General features: G+C 39.9%; 1 protein-coding gene across 4 annotated transcripts in view; it reads right to left on the bottom strand.

The window, feature by feature from the left end:
* LOC126090967 (probable E3 ubiquitin-protein ligase HERC4) overlaps nt 1–21424 on the bottom strand; it is a 230695-nt gene that overhangs the window by 39382 nt on the left and 169889 nt on the right. For all 4 annotated transcript variants that reach the window (XM_049907026.1, XM_049907028.1, XM_049907027.1 and 1 more), the window contains exon 18: nt 5227–5359. In XM_049907026.1, coding sequence (XP_049762983.1) covers nt 5227–5359 — 133 coding nt within the window. The remainder of the gene's footprint in view (nt 1–5226; nt 5360–21424) is intronic.

Below are 21424 nucleotides of genomic sequence, written 5' to 3'. Positions count from 1 at the left end.
AATAGCAATTACTGAGTTTTAATGCAATCCTGGAAAACTGTGGATGGAATATACAAACAATGGGAGGATTAAAGATAGCCGACTTAACTACTTACCATGTAGTTTAGGTGTTAAGCAGTAGACTGGCATATAAGCATAACTAGGCTTACACACACACACACACACACACACACACACACACACACAGAGAGAGAGAGAGAGAGAGAGAGAGAGAGAGAGAGAGAATGTTAAGTGTTAGTTCTGAGGAAGTACATTATCTAAAAGCTAGGTGTTCACGTATGTTTATGTGCCTGTCTTCTACTTAATGTTTTAACTGTAAATTTTTAATTATATAGTGGGTGGTTATCTTTATCCCCTCCACTGGTTGTATTCCACGCAGGACTTCCCAGAAATGTATAGAAGTAAATGAACCGCCGTGACTACCCCCAATTCCTGCTCAATGTCCTCGGCCATTCCCAGAACATCTTCCCTGAATCTATTTCCTGCCTCACCCCTACAACACCCCACACACCCACCCTTCTACATGCTCCCCAAAATCCACAAACCCAACAATCCTTGATGCCCCATTGTGGTTGGTCATTGTGCCCTCACTGAAAAAATTCTGGCCCTCACTGACCAATACCTCCAACCAATTGCCCATAATCTAGCCTCGCACGTCAAAGATACCAAGACTTCCTTCACTGATTCTCCATCATCCCCACCCCTTTGTCTTCTGGATCCCTACACATCCCTCATATCATGGTCCGACTGGTATTGAACACTATCTTTCACAATGTTCTTCAGACCTCAGATCCACTACCTCATTTCTCTCATGCACTTTACTAACTGTATCCTAACCCACAACTACGTCTCCTTTGAAGGAAAGGTATACAAACAAATCCACAGATCAGCCATGGGCTACCAAAGGCACTCTCCTATGCTAACCTGTCTATGGGCCATGTAGAGGAGACCTTCCTAGCCTCCCAAAATGCCAAACCCTTAGTCTGCTTCAGGTTCACTGATGATATCTTCATGATCTGGACTTTGGGCCAAATCACCCTACCTTCCTTCCCTCACAACCTCAACACCTTCTGTCCTACCTGCTTCACCTGATCCTCCTCAACCCAGTGTGTCACCTTCCTAGACATTGACCTTGTTCTCTCTGATGGCTCCATCCACACATCTGTCAACATTAAATCCACTAACTACCGACAGTACCAGCATTTTGAAACATCCCATCCCTTTCATATCAAAAAAACCCTCGAATACAGCCTGGCCACCTGGGGATGGAATATCTACAGAGACAAGAACTCCCTAGCTCAGTATGCTGAGGATCTCATTGACAGGGACTATCCCCCGGACCTAGTCTGCAAACAGATCTCCCATACCTTTCCCCTCACACTCCCAATCCTCCCGCCACCTCCAAGAACAAGCCACAAGAGTGTCCCTTTTGTCACCCAGTACCACCACCGACTGGAACAAATGAACCTCCTTCATCAGGGCTTTCATTACCTACCTGAAATGGGGGACATCCTCATACACTCCCTCCCATTCCTCCAAAAGTCGTGTTCCACAACCCACCCGAACTCTACAATATCCTAGTCCATCCCTATGCCACTGCCAATCTCAACCCCTTGCCAGAAGGGCCACATCCTTGTAGAAGACCCAGTTGCATGACCTGCCCAATCCACTCACCAAGCACTTCCTATTCGAATCGTCACACGTTTATCTTACATCAGGGGTAGCCATGTCATTTACCAGTTCTGCTGCAGTCCTTGCACAGCCTTTTATATTGGTATGACAACCAATCTCTTGTCCACCAGGATGAATGGTCATCACCAAACTGTGGCCAAGAGCAAAGTAGACCACCCTGTGGCAGAACATGCAGCTGAACATAAAAGCATGATTTCAATGGCTGGGCTGCTTCACTACCCAAGCCATCTGAACCCTTCCCTCCATCACTGTTTTCCTGAACTGTGCAGATGGTATTATCCTTAAAACACATACTCCAACCCCATAATTATCTGGGGTCAACCTGTGGGAACATACTGTTCCCACACCCTCCACCACCAGTTTCCATTCCCTCTGACCTATCACTTCCTCCCTACCTATCCTCGTCTCCCACTCTCTTTGTTTGCCACCCTCTGCCAATGCATCTGACCATCTTTCCCCACTCCTTCCTTTTCTCCTCAGTTTTCTCCACCTCCCTGCCCCACAACCTTCTGATGCTGCACCTGTTGGTATTCTAATCCCTGCACACTCCACCAGACTGACCCCCCTCCCCTCCTCTCAACACACAACGTACACTGCTATCCCTTCCCCTTCCCCGCCCCCTCCAGATTGCTGCTTCCATCTCATGTGATACACGCATTCTGACCTGAGCTGCTGGAGTTGGCAGTCGTGTGCATGAGGTGCTTGTGTGAGTGAATGGCGTAAGTCTCTTTTTCCGATGAAAGCTATGGCCGATTGCTTTGTGCAAGTGTCTTCTGATTGTGCCTATCTGCACCTTAACATGTCGTCATTATGGTAAATAGCAATCTACCTTTTCCTAAATTGTTGTAGAAGTAAAACTGGTTAAGATTTGAAATTACATGTGGCACCATTTGTAACATGTTATATAAAGCAAGACTACATATGAAACAAGAGTAAAATTTTTGCAAAACACAGCTCTTTCAGTACTCCTCAATGAAAATGGATGCTTGGTATCTGCAAAAGTAACCTACAGTAAAATACAAAGTGCATGAGAACAACAAGTGGTTGCTCCAGGGAAAACCACAGAAGGAATGAAAAACTGTGAAATGAACTAAACAAATGAAAAATGCAGCTTAAGTCACAAGTAGAATCAACTGAACGATCACCACTCAGGAGATACGAAGAAACTTTATCAGGGCCTCTACTACCTCCAATCATGTCACAAGATCAGAAATACACTATCCCAAAATCCTTCCCTCATCCCTCAGAGTAATATTTAATCACTCTTGGAGACTATACAATATTGTAGTCCATCTGTGTGTCAATCCTGCTACCAATACTGCACCATACAGGTCAGGTTGATAGCCCATGTGTTGAGAGATCTGGGACTAATTTCCGTAGTACTAGAGCAAGCTGTTTAGTGAAAAACTGTAGGGGAAGTCAAAGACTGGAATACAACCAACAAATAACTGAGGATTCTGTGTGAAAATGCTACTCCGACATGAAGTCGTGGTGGGCCACATCAAACCAGTCAGAAGGTTGATGACCAAAAATAGATGTCATTCAACTGTTGGGGTGACTCACATAAAGGGCCTAACCTATACACCCACCTACCATATCTTACCACAGTCCAGTTGCAGGTATTTCCTACCCTACAGAAGGCAGGGCAACAGGGAAGAACAATTACCTTAGATATGAAATGAACTACAACTACTGTGGTGGGCTGTGGCTAACTACAAACTTGTCCAATCAGTTGCTGAAATTATGATGGTAGTCATATATTCTCGATGTGTACCATAATTGCAGACAAAAAACAGTATTGAAACGGGACATTGCTATTATTTCAAAATTAGTCATTTGTTACTGTTAAAACAATGGCAGTCCAGAAATTTACCTAGTAAATTTCTGACACTGAGCATTTAAATTTCGTCAGTGTCATTCTTCCACATGTGGTGAATTTCCTGAAGACAAGTAAAAATGACCGAGAAGGACCAACATGTGACTTACTGGGAGACTGATGCATCCTTAGGCATATCAAAGACTGCAGGACATTCTATTATGCATGAATATTTAGGCTTGTGTCACTTGCAGTAAGGAACTGTAAAATTTGTACGCAACATCGTAACAGGAGACAGAACCTGAATATGTTTGGATGAGCCACAAACTAAGCTTCAAATTAACATTTGGGTGTTCCAAGATGAACAGAAAGCAACAAAAGCGGTTCTTTCATGAAGAATTTGTGAGAAAAACTTGCATGTTTCTTTGGCACAATAGACAAGTCATTGTCTTTGCTTTAGATGACCAAATAACATTTAATAATGAATGGTATAAAACAATTTTATTTGCCATAAGTCATCAATTAAACCAAGAAAAACTACAAATTTTTGCATCGCTCTTCACAATAAAAATGCCATGTGTCTCACACTGTGTCAAACAACAGATTATTTTAAAAAGAAATATAACAAATTAATGCTCATTGCCTGCATTCACCCAGTTTATCACTGAACAACTTATTTTTGTCACTTTATGTTGTAAACAAACGTGTGGGTGGTGATTTTCGGTACCTCAAAAAATTGTTGTATCCTTCAAAAACCATCTCTTTGAGGCACCAATACCATAGTGGAAAAAGTGTTTCCACAATTGGTTTGTACACATGAATAAGTGCATAAATTTTAAAGGTGAATATTTTGAGGAACAATAAAATTGTGTGTACAAAAAATGTTTTTCTTTCATTGTTTTTGCAAAAGCTTAAAAGTTGGCTCTCATACTTGTGCCATTTGGATCCTTTCTTCCCACATCAATTCCTCTGAACTACAGGTGTGGAAACAGCCCATCTGACATACCCTCTATTCACACAATCATCCTGGTGTAAAGCTCCAATAGTCCTCTACCTTCACCATAACTTTTCCTCTTTATCCTTTTATGCACCACTCCTTGCATGTCCAAACTTGGCATCACTGCCTTCCAATTTTCAATATTTATGTCTCTCAGTTTAGTAACTGTCAGTTTTTCACTTCTCATTGTGCTACCTATGTTGACAGCCACCACCTACCTTCCTCTCTGTCATCCTCTTTAGCTCCCCATGCGCTTTCTCCCTGTATATCTTTGCCTCTCCCAGTGGCCATATAACATCCCCCCTCTCCCCAAATGCCTTTTAGCCTCAGCAACTACCCATAAACAATAAATGTCACCTTTGGTGCAGGTGGGTGTCTGTGTCAGCATATGTACTTCTTGTTTCCACCCCAGAAAGTATAAAGCCTAGTACATAGGTTTACATGTTTAGACGACTTTCACCATACCATAATCTTCAAAATAATAAAATACTTTTCCTCACATAAATAAAAATATTAATAAAAGTTAAATTTAACAATGGCAAGAAAGGAATGTATGACTGGCAGATATTCTCATAAAAGAGGTGATAACTTAGAATCATTTATTTATCTAATTAGTACTAACAAGTTTCAGTTATTTCCTTCAAAAGGGTATAAAGAAAAAAAACAAAGTTGTTACTATCTATACCACCTCATGTCTATGTATTAAGTTGATAATGCTTACTTGGCCATTGATGGTGACAATCCTTTAAGATCCTGGAGTGAAACAGGTTCATTCAAGAGCTTTTTATAAAGTGCCAATGGAAAAGGTAATGCAATGATGATAAAATTATATATAGCCAATCCACATATGAGACCTGTCAAAGAGATAACCACATTACACATGAAATGTTTATACTACAATCCATTGTCTCTACCTTCCTTAGGAGAGTAGTCTTTTACATGAAATTAATACTGAAGCATCATTTAAAAATCTACACACACTCTGCACTTTAGAGAATGATCACTTTTTCCTTTTTTACAACAGTCACATGTGCATATCACAATGCAGTATCTGGTTTTAACCAGCCAGTGGTTGTCTGGATAACACAATGGCAACTGCTTGCAGCACGTGCATTTAGACTGAAGATAATCGCTGCCTGACTGAAACCGAATATGGCATTGTAAAATTCTCATGTGACTGTGTAGCAAAAAATTTATAAAAAAAGCAAAATAACATAAGTCAAACATTTAATCTCAAACACAACATGTAATTTTTTCCAAAGAATGAAATTAACAATTTATTATTATTAATTGCAAATCTATCCACTACAAATATAATATTAATAAAAAAGTTACCATATACTACTAATATTCATTAATTACTTCTCAATTGGGCCCGCAGCATATGTAAGGACAAAATATTACTTTATTTTGCAGCTAACTTGGTAGAAGTTGAAAGAAAAGTCATGTTCATTACTAAAAACAAGATTATCCAGAATCCATAGCTGCAAATGATCTGTTCATAGACATCTGTTATAAAGATAAATCTTTACACCAAACAGATGAAGAGGCAGTTATGTGACTAATACTCAGAGTGTAAAAGGAGCATTTGTTATGTTCATTATTACATATGATGATACATGGTTCTGTGATTGAATTACAGCAATAGAGAACTTTCCTTTTCTCATTTAGCAAGTGAACAAGAAACCCAACAGAAACAACACCTTGGGCATCTCATGTTATCAAAAGTCATGAGCAAATCTATCAGTTTTTTGCTGATGACTATTTCTTCGTTTGGTTTAAAGACAAATTTCAATATGCACTGCATCCCACAGTTGTTCTGGACATATTGCATCGAAAAGAAGCTGAAATTTTCTGACAACGGGCTTGTATCACAGACAAAATTAACATCTTCATAAGAATCTGTTATCCAGGGCTATTCAAAAGGAAGGAATAGATTTCAATCATTTATTGCTTCCAAACTACGAAAGATGGAAACACAATTCTAATGTTCCTGAAAAGAGAAAAGTTCAAATTTTTATGCATTCAATGTGAACACCATGTGTTACATGACAAATATCATTGTGGCTCATTTCCTGCCACACAGGAAGCAGCTGGTCTCTGTTATTGAGTTCATGGCTTCAACAATGTGATGTCACCGACTTTCAAAAGTGTCAGGCATGGGGGGGGGGGGGGGGGGGGGTAAAAAACACAGTCCTTCATGTAATCCCACAAATAAAAGTCACAAAGTGTGAGGTCTTGTGACCTGGGAGGCCAACTGGCAATGAAGTTGTTCAGCTGCTGCTCCTCTTCTGATCCAACATTCTGGAATGGTGTGATTCAGGTAATGTCGGACATATGGCCTCCTGTCTGAGTCAGCAGGCAGATACACATTGGGAAGTAGTCATTGGAATGCAAATTTGTAGCCACTTTCCACTGAATTGAGTCTGCAATAGCTGGAGAGCAAAAAAAAGGTCAGTGTCTGAAAATTACCCTGTAGATGCAGAAAAGTGTTATCCAAAATCAAAAAGACACCTACTCTCTAAATGGACAGGGCACTCAATAATTTGACCCTTGGAGATGTAGTAGCCAAGCCCCTCAGCAGATCGTGTGCATTCAAGTCGTCTATGAGGAGGAATGGGCAGGGGAGCACTCCGAGAAGCTCTGTCAGTGCACCTGCATCCAATGGACCCATGAAGTGGAACACATAAAGAACATACTGCGATCTTAATGGGTGTGAGAACTTCCACTGCAACTGCTTACCTGGCTATAGTAAGAGGGACAGGAGAAGAGTGGCATCTGTCATCAATGAAAACACCCATCCCACCTTCAGTCCTATCTCCAATAATATCACCCTTCCTGCAAGAGTGGTAGTTCCTTAACTCAGCCACATTGGTGACTTTAAAATGAGTTTCTTGTAAGCAGACACAGAATGGACTCTCCTGGGCCAGTAGTTGCAATCCTTTCAATTACAATCGGTAACCATTTAAGTTCCATAGCAATACAGAAGACCCTGTGGAAGGAATTGATTAGTATGGTCTGCGTTTTGTGGAAGCATCATACTTGGCAACTGGATTCTTAAAGGCAGAGAAAGCAAAAGTCGCAGGAAATGCCGGAGGCTGCACAGCTTTGAAAGCTTTGTCATATGGCATGTGTCTTGTAACTTTCAACTGCTGTAGTTTCCTTTTCTTCTTGTAAACTTCGCACTTCTTGCACCCTACCAGATGATCCCTGATACATGAGCTGGATCTCTAAGATATAGCCTGCAAGAATATATTCAGGGGTTATTATAAATGCTGCAGTGTTTTCCGATATGCCACTGACTCTCCTCATATGGTACTGCAGTTCCATAACATCCATTTCTTCCATTCTGCACGTAATTCCTCATGGTCCATCTCCATTATATTGGAGCAGGTAAACATGTCTTTAGACAAGTAAAGGGAGTTATGCAACTCAGCCAGAACAGGGTAGCCACCTAAGACTTGGCAGCCCAGAAGCTTGAATAATTGGTGTGACAAGGCAGTTTCAACTAGAAGTGTTCCAGTATGAAGTCATTTAATGCTTTTTAATGTCTTGGGAATACAGAAAGGGAATACCTTCTCTAAGATTTCTTCTGCTCTCTTGATTACAATCAAAGTGTTATGGCAGAATACTGCCTTGTTACTACAATGTGTAACAAAAAGGTATGGCCAAACATTCAGGAAATATTCCTCAATGTGTTGTGTGGACTGGGAATTAGAAACACTTTATTTCCAAGTTAAAGCCCATTTCCTCCTCCTCTTCGTAATCACATTAATCAAGGAAAATAAACTGCAACAAAACATACCAGGATTCCTCTTGGTTACATTTGGTGACAATATATGAAAAGCTGTAATACTTAGATTCACTGCCAGTGTTTGAACAAAAGTAATGTTCACATGTTACTCACTTCATTGCTTGTGTTGACATTTGACTGATACCATCGCTCTACTAGCACCAAGCACATAGCATCAATGGTGCAGTGGTCATCATGGACTTTGTTTCCAGTACACTGCAATGGAAGTGTAATCAAATGCGGAGTTGGCACATGCTCATTTTCTGTATGAATTAGCAGATGGTAATAACCATGAAACCCAATGTTTATATTGTCAAAAATCAAACAATGGAAAATCCAGGATGGAATGTAACAATACCAGAAAAGGAAAGTTGCCACTCACCATATAGCGAAGATGCTGAGTCGCGATAGGCACAACAAAAAGATTCACACAATTGTAACTTTTGGCCAAAAATGCCTTTTTCAGCAGTAGACACACACACTCACTCGCGCGCGCACGCACGCACGCACGCACGCACACACCTCTGTGTGTGTGTGTGTGTGTGTGTGTGTGTGTGTGTGTGTGTGTACTGCTGACAAAGGCCTTTATGAACGAAAGCTACAATTGTGTGAATCTTTTTGTTGTGCCTATCGCGACTCAGCATCTCCGCTATATGGTGAGTGGCAACTTTCCTTCTCTGGTAATGTGAGAGATTTCCAGAATGACAATGTCCCAACTGGAGTACATTGGAGGCAGTGCAGTTGATGACAGCCCTAGTGTCAGCCAATTAGTTGAAATAAGTAATGCTGACCACATGACAATCTGGAAAGTGCTTCTTGAGAACCTGCTGCATCCATACCACGTACTGCATATGCAGCAACTATCTGCAGCTAAGTTTCCTGCATGGGTATACTTCTGCCAATCATTTTTTATAGAGGTGTGCACCTCGCCTGCAGTCCAGGCAGTGAAGTCACAGCAACCGTTCTCCTAAACATACAACATTCCACTGTCACAACTAACTGTGGTCCCTGAAGTATTCCCAGAGTTAACAGCAGAAGCAGTCTGACGGCACCGGCCAGTCGCCAGCTCAGGAACCCCAGGGTTGCAGTGCCCATGCCCAACCACTGCTGATGGAGTTCCCTGTGGAAAAAAGAACCAGCCCTCTCTTCCCCAAGTTGTGGGACACTTTTCATCAGACACCTTTGCTGAGGCCTGTCTGCTCCGGGTGGTCCTGCCAGTAGCTAGGCTACCATTGGCATGGTAGTCAGTATCACTGAGGCATGCTAACCTCCCTGACCAGCACTGAAGGTGCCTACAATAAGACGGTGTTCCCCAGGAGGGACTAACAATAGAAAAGAATGATACAACATAGAACATACATATTTTGTACATCACGGCCAAGGTAACTGTTTCAAAAAAGAAGGATTAGGAAACATTCTGATGCTGCAGCATTTACATACCATGTATTGTAACATTTGAGCCATAAATACGCCACGGAAGAAAATATACTGAGTGTGGATAAGAAATGCTATGCAAGATATATTGTTTTAACTTGATTGGGCCACCTGTGGACAACAGTTTCTGTTTTAGGTGTGCTGTTGTTTGCCACTCCTGGTGTTCTAGTTGAGGTTTAAACATTTGTCTTCTTTTTAGTACCTTGAGATTTTCTGTTTTCCAATTTTACTACTGAACTCTATTTTGCATTCTTCAGACCGTTTCCTGGTTTCACTGTGGTACTTATGTAGGGGATATTAGGAAGGGTCTGGTTTCATTAGATAAATGGTAGTCACCCCTGTTACTTATTATGTCGCACCTAGTATGATGTTTTGCAAGGTACCCCTCCATTTGCTTGATCCACTGGGATTCAGTGATTTTACCCTTGTTAGCTGCTCAGAATATCTTACAGAACAGCTTACAGGTTTATTTTCCCTGCAGGTGGCCATAGAAAGATCATTGCCTTCTTCTGATAGCATTGTTGTTAATAGAGTTCACAATCAGGTTTGAACCATTGTCTCCAATCTAGTAGGATCTTTGGTCCAACTATCTTTCACATAAATCTCCTTTCTTGTAATCTGAGGACTCTTCTTGGTTAGGGATAGGCACATTGCTGCACTGAGGACTGGCTGTCTCACTACTGTGTTATATGTGTTAGTTTGATACACATGTAGAGATATTATGTGGCATATGTTTTTCTGCAAGCACAGTATGCCCTATCTAGTTTGATTTTCCTTTGTTTGAGAGCTACTCTTTCACTGAGATCCATTCTCCAAAGCACTTTATGGTTCAGGCTTTCTTAATATGCTTGATAGCACTGACACTCACCATTCTAGGGCCATCTTTAATACTGGTAATTAACTCAGTCTTTCCGATGATGAACAACAGACCTGTTTCCCTATTATTAACTGCAGTGTTTGGAATTGCACAGAAGACCCTTGCACATCATTTGCCAGTAATGTCAGGCCACATATGGGATCCTTATTTGGCTGCTTTGATACCCATCCTTCATCAGGTGTTCGGTGGGAGAGATCTGATCCAGTCCCTGACAGTTTTTCCCAGAGCGCAGTTAAATAATATATATGAAATATAGTCTCCTAGTCTCACCACTGTATCAAACAGGAAACTCTCTGAGAGTTGTCCTCTAAACTTTACTTAGGATCTGGCACAGTACAAGGTGGCTGGCACCAACCTACTGAGTTTTTCATTCAGTGCTAGTTCTCTTAGTATTCAGAGAGCAGTTCTACCCACAGAGTCGTATACCTTTTGGAAGTTCTGCTGTCTGGTTTGTTTCTTGCTCTACTGGAGGATGGTCTTGAGGTTTTGCATTTGTTCAATGCAGGACTCTCTGTGCTCTGGAATCTGCTTGATATTCCCCTAACTCATTGTCCAGCTGCCTCATTAAGTGTCGTTCAAAAATCTTGGAAAAGATTTTGTGTTTGATTGCAAGGAGTGATACTCCTCCGTAATTACCGGGGACTGTTTAGGTTTCTTTTTTTGTGAACTGGGTGGATAATGGCTGATGTCTAGTTGGCTGGCAGTTTCTTGTTAGGCCGTGTGTCCAAGACAGCTGTACGGTGTGTGTCCAAGACAGCTGTACGTATATGCCTGTCTGCATTTTCTCCTGCTAGTTTCAGTATTTCTGCCACTAATCCAGTTTCCCAAGAGCTTTGCTCTTTTTGAGGAGATTTACAACCATTCTGACTTCTCTGTATTGGGAGGAGGGATGTGCTTCTTGTTGGGATCATTGGCTTCTCTAACAGGGAGGTGTGAATAGGTTCTTTGGCATTTAGAGGTTCCTACAAATAGTCATCTAGTATTTTTGTGCACTCACTATTACTGAGGCAAAGTGATTCACCTGCTCACTGAAGATATAAAGAAGAAGGTGTGAACTGGGTCGTCTGTTTGAGGCCCTTGTATAGATCTCTAGAGTCATACCTTTGAAAGTTCTCCACTGCATGCTAAATCAGTTGTTTCGCTTCCTCTTTGCCCCACTTAAGACACTGGTTGTGGTCTTCCTTTATGTATTAAAGGCTTGTAGATTGGTGGCATTCTTGTGCTATTTCCATTTTACCCATGATAGCCATTTGACCTATATAGCATCATCACATCTGCTGGACCACCAGGGGTGTTTTATCACGAATATATAATAATTGGTTACCAGAATATTTACTTGCGTTATTTACATTTGATGTGTTTGAAAAACTATTCCTGAGATGTGTGTGTTACTAGTATTTACTGCAGGTGGCCTCTGAAGCATTTTGTAAATCAGAATAATTTGTTGAATCACTGCTTATGACAGAGAGGTGTACTCAACACAAATGATATCCACACTTAGAACAACTAATCTTCCAACACTTTTGTACAGGAATTTAAGGGATAATACACAAACTGAAATCTAATCTGGTTGACACCTGCTCCAAAGAATTTCTGAATGTGGTGTAGTAGTAGTAGTAGTAGTAGTAGTAGAAGTGGTTTGCGCACACACACACACACACACACACACACACACTTGTGCATGTGTGCGCGCACTCTTTTTTTAAGAGAAGTGGTGAGACAATGAACAAACAAAATGTAAAACAATGTACACGTGTAAGAAGGAAAAAACCAAGACATTATGTAAATGATCAAGTTGCCAGTTTCCACAGAGATTTCTTATAATTGTAAAATTGACTTGTTCCACATCATTAGCAAGAGCCCTGAGACATGTAAAAATCTAACAAACATAAAAAACAAAATGATCCCAATTCAATTCACACATTTCCTATGAGTTACTCTTAACACTAAACAGCATTTAGTATTATTCCTGCTACTTCAAGCAGTATTATTAAGAATTCCTGCCATACTATCACAAAAAATTCACTCGAAGGTTTGTAGTTTTGCACAAGTAAATCAGTAAATGGCAGAAGCACCATGTATATATATCAACACAATTAAAAATATATCTAAAAAGAAAGATGATGAGACTTACCAAACAAAAGCGCTGGCAGGTCGATAGACACACAAACAAACACAAACATACACACAAAATTCAAGCTTTCGCAACCAATGGGTGCCTCATCAGGAAAGAGGGAAGGAGAGGGAAAAACGAAAGGATTTGGGTTTTAAGGGAGAGGGTAAGGAGTCATTCCAATCCCGGGAGCGGAAAGACTTATCTTAGGGGGAAAAAAGGACAGGTATACACTCGCATACACACACATATCCATCCGCATATACGCAGACACAAGCAGACATTTTAAAATGTGCGAGTGTATACCTGTCCTTTTTTCCCCCTAAGGTAAGTCTTTCCGCTGCCGGGATTGGAATGACTCCTTACCCTCTCCCTTAAAACCCAAATCCTTTCGTTTTTCCCTCTCCTTCCCTCTTTCCTGATGAGGCAACCGTTGGTTGCGAAAGTTTGAATTTTGTGTGTATGTTTGTGTTTGTTTGTGTGTCTATCGACCTGCCAGCGCTTTTGTTTGGTAAGTCTCATCATCTTTCTTTTTAGATATATTTTTCCCACGTGGAATGTTTCCCTCTATTATAAACACAATTAAAAATGTTGATACAAAATCACTCATAGAAATTTCACTTCTCATTTACCACAGGAGACTTTGTATTCATATATGTCACCCATCAGATATCATACATGAAATACACTAGGTTCACCTTCTTATATACCTCATTCCATTTCACTCAAATAGTTGTAATTCTGTATTATTTTCTGTAAAATGTTAGCACTTGAATCATGGATAATACTTAAGGTTACAGTCAGCTATAGAGTAAACTGCACATTTAATGTTAATTTGGAGAGAGCTGAACGGAAAGCTGTCTCCCGTCTAACATTCAATCCAACCCCATGGTGCCTGGAGAAAAGAATAAGTGACATAATCAATTAAAACGATTATTGAAATCAGTAATCCAGAAGCACAATCCGTCTGAAAACCTACCTTGTCCTACACAGCTGAAATTCAACCAAATGTGTTGTGATCCTTCACCATTACACCTATGGGGTTGGATGGATTCCACTAAATGAGACAGTTGTGCATAACGAATTCTGCTGTGGTAATTTCCAAATGCCTGGGATCAATTTATGCAGCCATTCATGAAGTTGTCATCTGGTTTGAAGGCTGGTCAGTCGACTGTTGAAGCAGTGAATTTCAGCACAATGAAAACTGCAAATAATCCATATATTTGTAGATTTTTCTTTGCTTATATCAATTTTGTCCATGTTGCCTTATTCCTAAAGCAATTGTCCACTGACTGTGACTGCTCAACAGGTTTGTTTACTTCATTAAATTCTGCACCATGCTTAGATGTGAAATATGATATGTCTAGACTACTTATACTACAATGAAAACTGATGGTTAAATTTCCATGCTGTAAATAAAATCAAATACCATACACCACAACAGGAAGACTGTCAACTTGGCCCATTCCATAATTTAGCCCACGATACAGTTCACTGTAAGTGAGGCTCTTATTATAAACATTATTACTTTACTTGCCAGGGAAGCAACAATGTTAATATTGTTTATAAGATTACAATGAAGCAGAGTGCCTTTAACAGAGTTACTGTCAGTGACTGGTGCTTACATTATGTCACATAAACATGAAGTATAATGGTTTTATGATGTATTGTGACTACTTGACTAAGTGAAACTTTTATGCGATAGTACAAAACAGTAAGCATTTCTGAAATATCTAGGTTAATTCAATATATTTCACCTAACAATGGTGACGAAAATCACCCAATTATGCCTTGGTACCTTAACATGTCAGGGGACAAGACTGATGAGACCAGATTTGCAGAGGGAGTTTCAATAAATCTCACAATTTGCAGCATTTTCCACAGAACTGATCATGGTCCCCTAGTTCTGCTTTGCGTGGAAGGACTGAACCATAGACTTCAAAAGTTGTGTGACAAGCAAGGCTGCGACTTCCTGGACTTGCACTGCAAGATAGAGATCTGTAGTGTCCCCCTGAACATGTTAGGTGTGCACAACACATCAGAGGTTGCTAGTCAGGTAGTCAACTGTGTGTGGGGTGCACACAATGATTTTTTAGATTAGGTGACTCCCCATCCAGTCCAGATAATGACAGCTGCAAGTGACCCAAAACTATCTGTCACAGTAGACAAAAAACTCAAATTCACCAAGACAGAAACTGAACCTGCACACAAGATTGTTTGCGCAAGACTCAGAATCAGCAGTGGCCATAAAATTGTAACTGGATCTTTCTACTGACCACCATACTTACCTCTTGATGTAACCAAAGACTTAACAGAAAACCTCTGTTCACTTGCTTAGGTTCCCTGATCATGCTGTGATCATCGGTGGAGACTTAAATCGTCCAACAATCAGTTGGTAACATTAAGTTTTGTTAGTTGTGAGTGTGTCTGCCCCCCCAGTAGCTGAGTGGTCAGCGCGACAGAATGTCAATCCTAAGGGCCTGGGTTTGATTCCCGGCTGGGTCAGAGATTTTCTCCACTCAGGGACTGGGTGTTGTGTTGTCCTAATCATCATTCACTTCATCCCCATCGACGAGCAGGTCGCCAAAATGGCGTCAAATCGAAAGACTTGCACCCGGCGAATGGTCTACAGAAAGGAGGCCCTAATCTCACAACATTTACATTTTACAGTTGTGAGTGTGACAAAACATTCTGTGAAAAGTTACTGAATGCCCTTTCTGAAAACTATTGAGACAAAACAATTCAGAACTCCACTCATGATGGAAATATATTAAATTTAAATGCAACAAATAGACCTGATCTCTTTGAGGATGTCCACATTGAAACTGGTATCAGCGATCATGAGGCGGTCGTGGAAACGAAGAGTACCAAAGTACAGACGGAAAATAAAATGTGATATATCCCAGATGGCCACCGCGTGAGATCACAGGTATTTTCTTCGTCAACTAAAAGAACTTATTTAAGAGAAAATAGTGTCAAATTTAAATTTTCTTTATTTTGTATACTTGCAGTAGTGTCTGTTCTTGTCACACATCTGAATGTTAGCGTCCCAGCAAAGCTTGTTCTTGAAAAAACTTGTTCTTTAGTTGAAGTCCCGATAATCGTGACATAACCCGAAATTTTGCATGACATAAACACAGAACATTCCACTCAAGTTTTCTTAATAGTGCAAAATTCATTTAAAAAAGACTGCTATTAGTTTCATCAGTTTCTATTGTTGCAATAAAAGTGTAATTAAACATTTCTAAATTGTATTTAATTAACATGTTTCGTATTTTTTTTACTAGTAAGACAGACGCGATTTAGGCCTAAATTTTCTGAATTATAAATGTTTAAAAACCTGACCAAACATGTCTGATAACGTAAATTCTCTAAAAGTACAGTAATTAAAAATTCATTCTTCTGTCATTGTATTTCTAAATCAGCACAAAAACAATAACCACCACACAAAAGACCTGTGTGTCATGTTTTGTTTACACACAGCCAATCTCGTGTCCTTGGCAAATTTAAAACATTCTTTAAATTTAATTATTCTTTCAAAACTGACCATGAGTGAGAAATGTGGGGGCTGTTATAGGGTAGTAAGTAGAGGGCTTTGTTGCCAATCTTGTAGGAAATATTTTCAATGGGGAGGGGGGGGGGTGCAGTGGGGAGAATATTGGGAGAACAGAAGAGGCTCTCTCCTCGAACTGCAGAGTATGCAGTAGGAACATTTTGATTGGGAAACAGGAAAGGAAAATCTGTGCCCTTCAAGCACAGTTGGAGGAAGCAAGGAAGGAACTGATAAGGATCAAGGGATATAGAGGGGAAGAGGGTGGTTGGGAACTGGCAGCTGGTGGAGAACAGGAAGAAAGAGGACACGGTCTGACTGTTTTATCATCAACACCAAAAACAGGTATCTACCACTGCCAGAGTTAAGTGGAGATGAGCCTCAGGTAGAATGAGTAGCAGGAAATGTGCGAATCACCTCAATCGAGGCCAAGAAGCGTAGGAATGTACAAAGTGTTAGGAAGAAAAAAGTGCTGCTACTAGGTAGTACCCATGTGCGAGGTGTAGGCCCTCAGTTACAGGAAAGTTTAGGGGCAGCGTACCAGGCCTTCAGTATCTCCAAACCAAACGCAGAGCTAAGACATACGATAGAGGACCTAGGGTATTTACGTAAGGCCTTTACAAAAGAGGACCGTGTAGTGATAGTGGATGGGGTGGGAAACAGTTTGGACAGGGATGGGGCATAGGACAAGAAAGCTCCCCTGACTCATGGCACTAATGTACACTTTGTTGAGCTGTTCCAGCATCATGACTGATCACATGTTGATTTAGCTGTGGGGTTAGGGGTGGCTCTGAGGACAGCCAACTTTGCTCATGTTCCTCTGCTGCCCATCAGGACTATCAGATTTCACTAGGCATGGCCTACACCTAAACAGGACTGGGAAGGGAAGATTCGTACAGCTGATTCATGAAAGTATAGGGGGTGGATCTCGGGCCACACATGGTCAAATACCTGTTCCCATAGGTACGAAAAGTAGGTCTTTTTTAGGATAAATCCAGACAACATGTTCCCCTGCCTAAAGAGCATCTCCAGCAGTTTAAAAAATACTGAAACAATCACTCTCAACACATATTTTAACACTTCAAATATCACACATACCAGACGTCACAAAGAAAAACAAACAATTGGAAAGAGTAACATGGGGCATTTCACAGACTTAACAATCCTCCATCAAAATATGCAATCATTAAAAAATAAAATACGACTATTAGAAGTTGAGTTCCAATCTTTGAACAACACAGTAGTTTGTATTACTGAGCACTGGTGTAGAGACACAGAAATCCAACATGTCGTATTATCATTGTATGAAAGGGCAAACTCTTACTGAAGAACTACTTCAAGTGGTGGAGGATCATGCATTTATATCAGAAAAGGAACACAGTTCAAATCAAGACATGATCTCAGTACAGTAAGTGAAGACAAACACTTTGAAATATCAGCTATTTAATTAACAGCACTTGATATCACCAAGAAATTAATCATTTTGTGTTTGTATAGATCTCCCGGTGGTAGTGCAGACACTTTTTTCAATAAATTATCAGAAGTTCTAGATAAAGTCTCGAGTACAAAGGTCAACATAATTCTGTGTGGGGACATTAACATCGACACTAATATCATAAATGAATCCAGCAGCACCTTCATAAACATCCTTCAAAGTTTTGGCATGTCCCTAATGGCCAATAGTGCAACAAGGGTTACCACAATGACTGCATTAGTAATTGACTATGTGGCCACAAATATGGACAAGGAAAATTATGATGTAGCTGTAAAAGATCTCGCACTATCATTCCATCTTGGTCAAATAACAACAGTAAAATCAGGCATTGAATCACTTCCTGAACTACAAGCCTACAAATGTCATCTATCAGAAATCAAAATAAAAAAAAATTTCAAAGGAACTACAAAAACAAAGCTGGGATGAAGTGTATAAGGAAACCAATGTGAATATGAAATTCTCTACATTCTCCACTTTGTTTAATATGAACTTTGAAATGGCGTTTCCAAAGGTATGCATGTCTGTATCAACATCTCACAAAAACAGATGGATAACAGCAGGTATTAACAAGTCCCCCTGAACACTTAAACACCTCAGTTTCATGAAAGAGATTCACAATGATCCTGAATTCTTAAATTTCTATCGTAGATACAGAAAGATCTGTAGGAAGGTGCTGATTGCTGCAAAAAAGTCATTTAATGACAAAATAATATATAATGCAGAGAATAAAAGCAAAGCTGTCTCGGATGTTATAAAAAAAGGAAACGGGGAGAGGCAAAAAATCGCAGAATAACATACTGCTAAGGGAGGGGGATGAAGTAATAAATGATCCACAACACTTAGCAAACTATGTAAATGAGCATTTTCAGGTATTTCAGAGAAGTTACAGCAAAAATTCCCCGAAAAAAAAATAACACCTGTAAATAATGTTGCACTAAATACAATGTTGTTACTTCCAACCACAGAGAATGAAGTCAATAAAACTGTTCCAAAACTAAAAAATAAAAAGTCAGTAGACTTAGATGAAGTACCAATGTGTGTACTGAAACAATGCATTGGGGTTATACAATGTCCCTTATCAAATATAATAAATAAATCCTTCTCATCAGGGACATTTCCAGAGCAGTTAAAACAGGCAAGAGTTGTACCTTTGCTTAAGAAAGGTAATGCAGAAGACATAGAAAATTACCGGCCCATTTCCCTACTGTCAGCATTCTCAAAAATAATAGAAGCAATTATAAAAGACAGATTAATGAATTACCCAAATAAATACAATCTTTTAAGCGAATCACGGTTAGGTTCCGAAGTGGCAAAAATACGGAGTCAGCCATAGTAGAATTAACAAAAGTTGTACTTGATGCTCTTGATAAAGAGGCATATTTTTTGATCTTTCTAATGCATTTGATACAGTCACCCACAAGATTCTATTAAATAAATTAGAAGCATTAGGAATAAGAGGGGTAGCTAATGACTAGTTTCGTTCATACCTAGCTGATAGGATACAAAGAGTAGAGATAATACATACTTCAAATAGATCTAAACGTTTAGTAAAACACTTACCAGAACCAAAATACATTGATATAAGGGTTCTGCAAGATAGCGTATTAGGACCATTACTATCCCTGATACACATCAATGACTTTCACACTAGTGTTACTCATGGTGAAAAAACTCCTCTTCACTGATGACAGCAATATTATAGTCACAGAGAAAACAAGAGAACTCCTTGCTGAGAAAGGAAATGAAACTCTCAAGGAAGTTTATGATTTGTCAATAAGCAATAAAGTGACATTGAACATAAAGAAAACTAATGCCACGAATTTCAGTTTGAAGAGGAAATATGACAATCTTAAATTAAATGTAGATGACACCTCTATAGACTGTGTAACAAATGCAAAATTTCTAGGAATGAATATTGATTCTCAGTTGAAGTGGTATGAACACACAAAGGTACTTGCAAACAGAATGTCATCAGCATGTTATGCCCTTAGAATCCTATCATCAGTGTGTAACATGCAATGTCTTTTAGTTACATATTATTCATGTTTTTGTTGTGGTCTTCAGTCCTGAGACAGGTTTGATGCAGCTCTCCATGCTACTCTATCTTGTGCAAGCTTCTTCATCTCCCAGTACTTACTGCAACCTACATCCTTCTGAACCTGCTTGGTGTATTCATCTCTTGGTCTCTCTCTACAATTTCTACCCTCCACACTGCCCTCCAATGCTAAATTTGTGATCCCTTGATGTCTCAGAACATGTCCTACCAACCGGTCCCGTCTTCTTGTCAAGTTGTGCCACAAACTCCTCTTCTCCCCAATTCTATTGAATACCTCTTCATTAGTTATGTGATCTACCCATCTAACCTTCAGCATTCATCTGTAGCACCGTATTTCGAAAGTTTCTATTCTCTTCTTGTCCAAACTGTTTATTCTCCATGTTTCACTTCCATACATGGATACACTCCATACAAATACTTCCTGAAATGACTTCCTGACACTTTAATCTATACTCGATGTTAACAAATTTCTCTTCTTCAGAAACGCTTTCCTTGCCATTGCCAGTCTACATTTTATATCCTCTCTACTTCGACCATCATCAGTTATTTTGCTCCCCCAATAGCTAAACTCCTTTACTACTTTAAGTGTCTCATTTCCCAATCTAATTCCCTCAGCGTCACCAGACTTAATTCGACTACATTCCATTATCCTTGTTTTCCTTTTGTTGATGTTCATCTTATATCCTCCGTTCAAGACACTGTCCATTCCGTTCAACTGCTCTTCCAAGTCCTTTGCTGTCTCTGACAGAATTACAATGTCATCGGCAAATCTCAAAGTTTTTATTTCTTCTCCATGGATTTTAATACCTACTCCAAATTTTTCTTTTGTTTCCTTTACTGCTTGGTCAATATACAGATTGAATAACATTGGGGAGAGGCTACAACCCTGTCTCACTCCCTTCCCAACCAATGCTTCCCTTTCGTGCCCCACAACTCTTATAACTGCCATCTGGTTTCTGTACAAATTGTGAATAGCCTTTCGATCCCTGTATTTTACCCCTGCCACCTTTAGAATTTGAAAGAGAGTATTCCAGTCAACATTGTCAAAAGCTTTCTCTAAGTCTACAAATGCTAGAAGTGTAGGTTTGCCTAGCCTTAATCTTTCTTCTAAGATAAGTCGTGGGGGCAGTATTGCCTCACATGTTCCAACATTTCTATGGAATCCAAACTGATCTTTCCCAAGGTCATCTTCTACCAGTTTTTCCATCCATCTCTAAAGAATGTGCGTTATTATTTTGCAGATGTGACTTATTAAACTGATACTTCAGCAATTTTCACATCTGTCAACACCTGCTTTCTTTGGGATTGGAATTGTTATATTGTTCTTGAAGTCTGAGGGTATTTCACCTGTCTCATACATCTCGCTCACCAGATGGTAGAGTTTTGTCAGGAGTGGCTCTCCCAAGGCCATCAGTAGTTCTAATAGAATGTTACCTACTCCCGGGGCCTTGTTTCGACTCAGGTCTTTCAGAGCTCTGTCAAACTCTTCACGCAGTTTCGTATCTCCCATTTCATCTTCATCTACATCCTCTTCCATTTCTGTAATATTGTCCTCCAGAACATCACCCTTGTATAGACCCTCTATATACTCCTTCCACCTT

The sequence above is a fragment of the Schistocerca cancellata genome, chromosome 1 (genome assembly GCF_023864275.1).
Source record: "Schistocerca cancellata isolate TAMUIC-IGC-003103 chromosome 1, iqSchCanc2.1, whole genome shotgun sequence".
NCBI lineage: Eukaryota > Metazoa > Arthropoda > Insecta > Orthoptera > Acrididae > Schistocerca > Schistocerca cancellata.
Note: the sequence above shows the minus strand (reverse complement) of the source record. Positions and strands in the feature narration are given on the sequence as shown.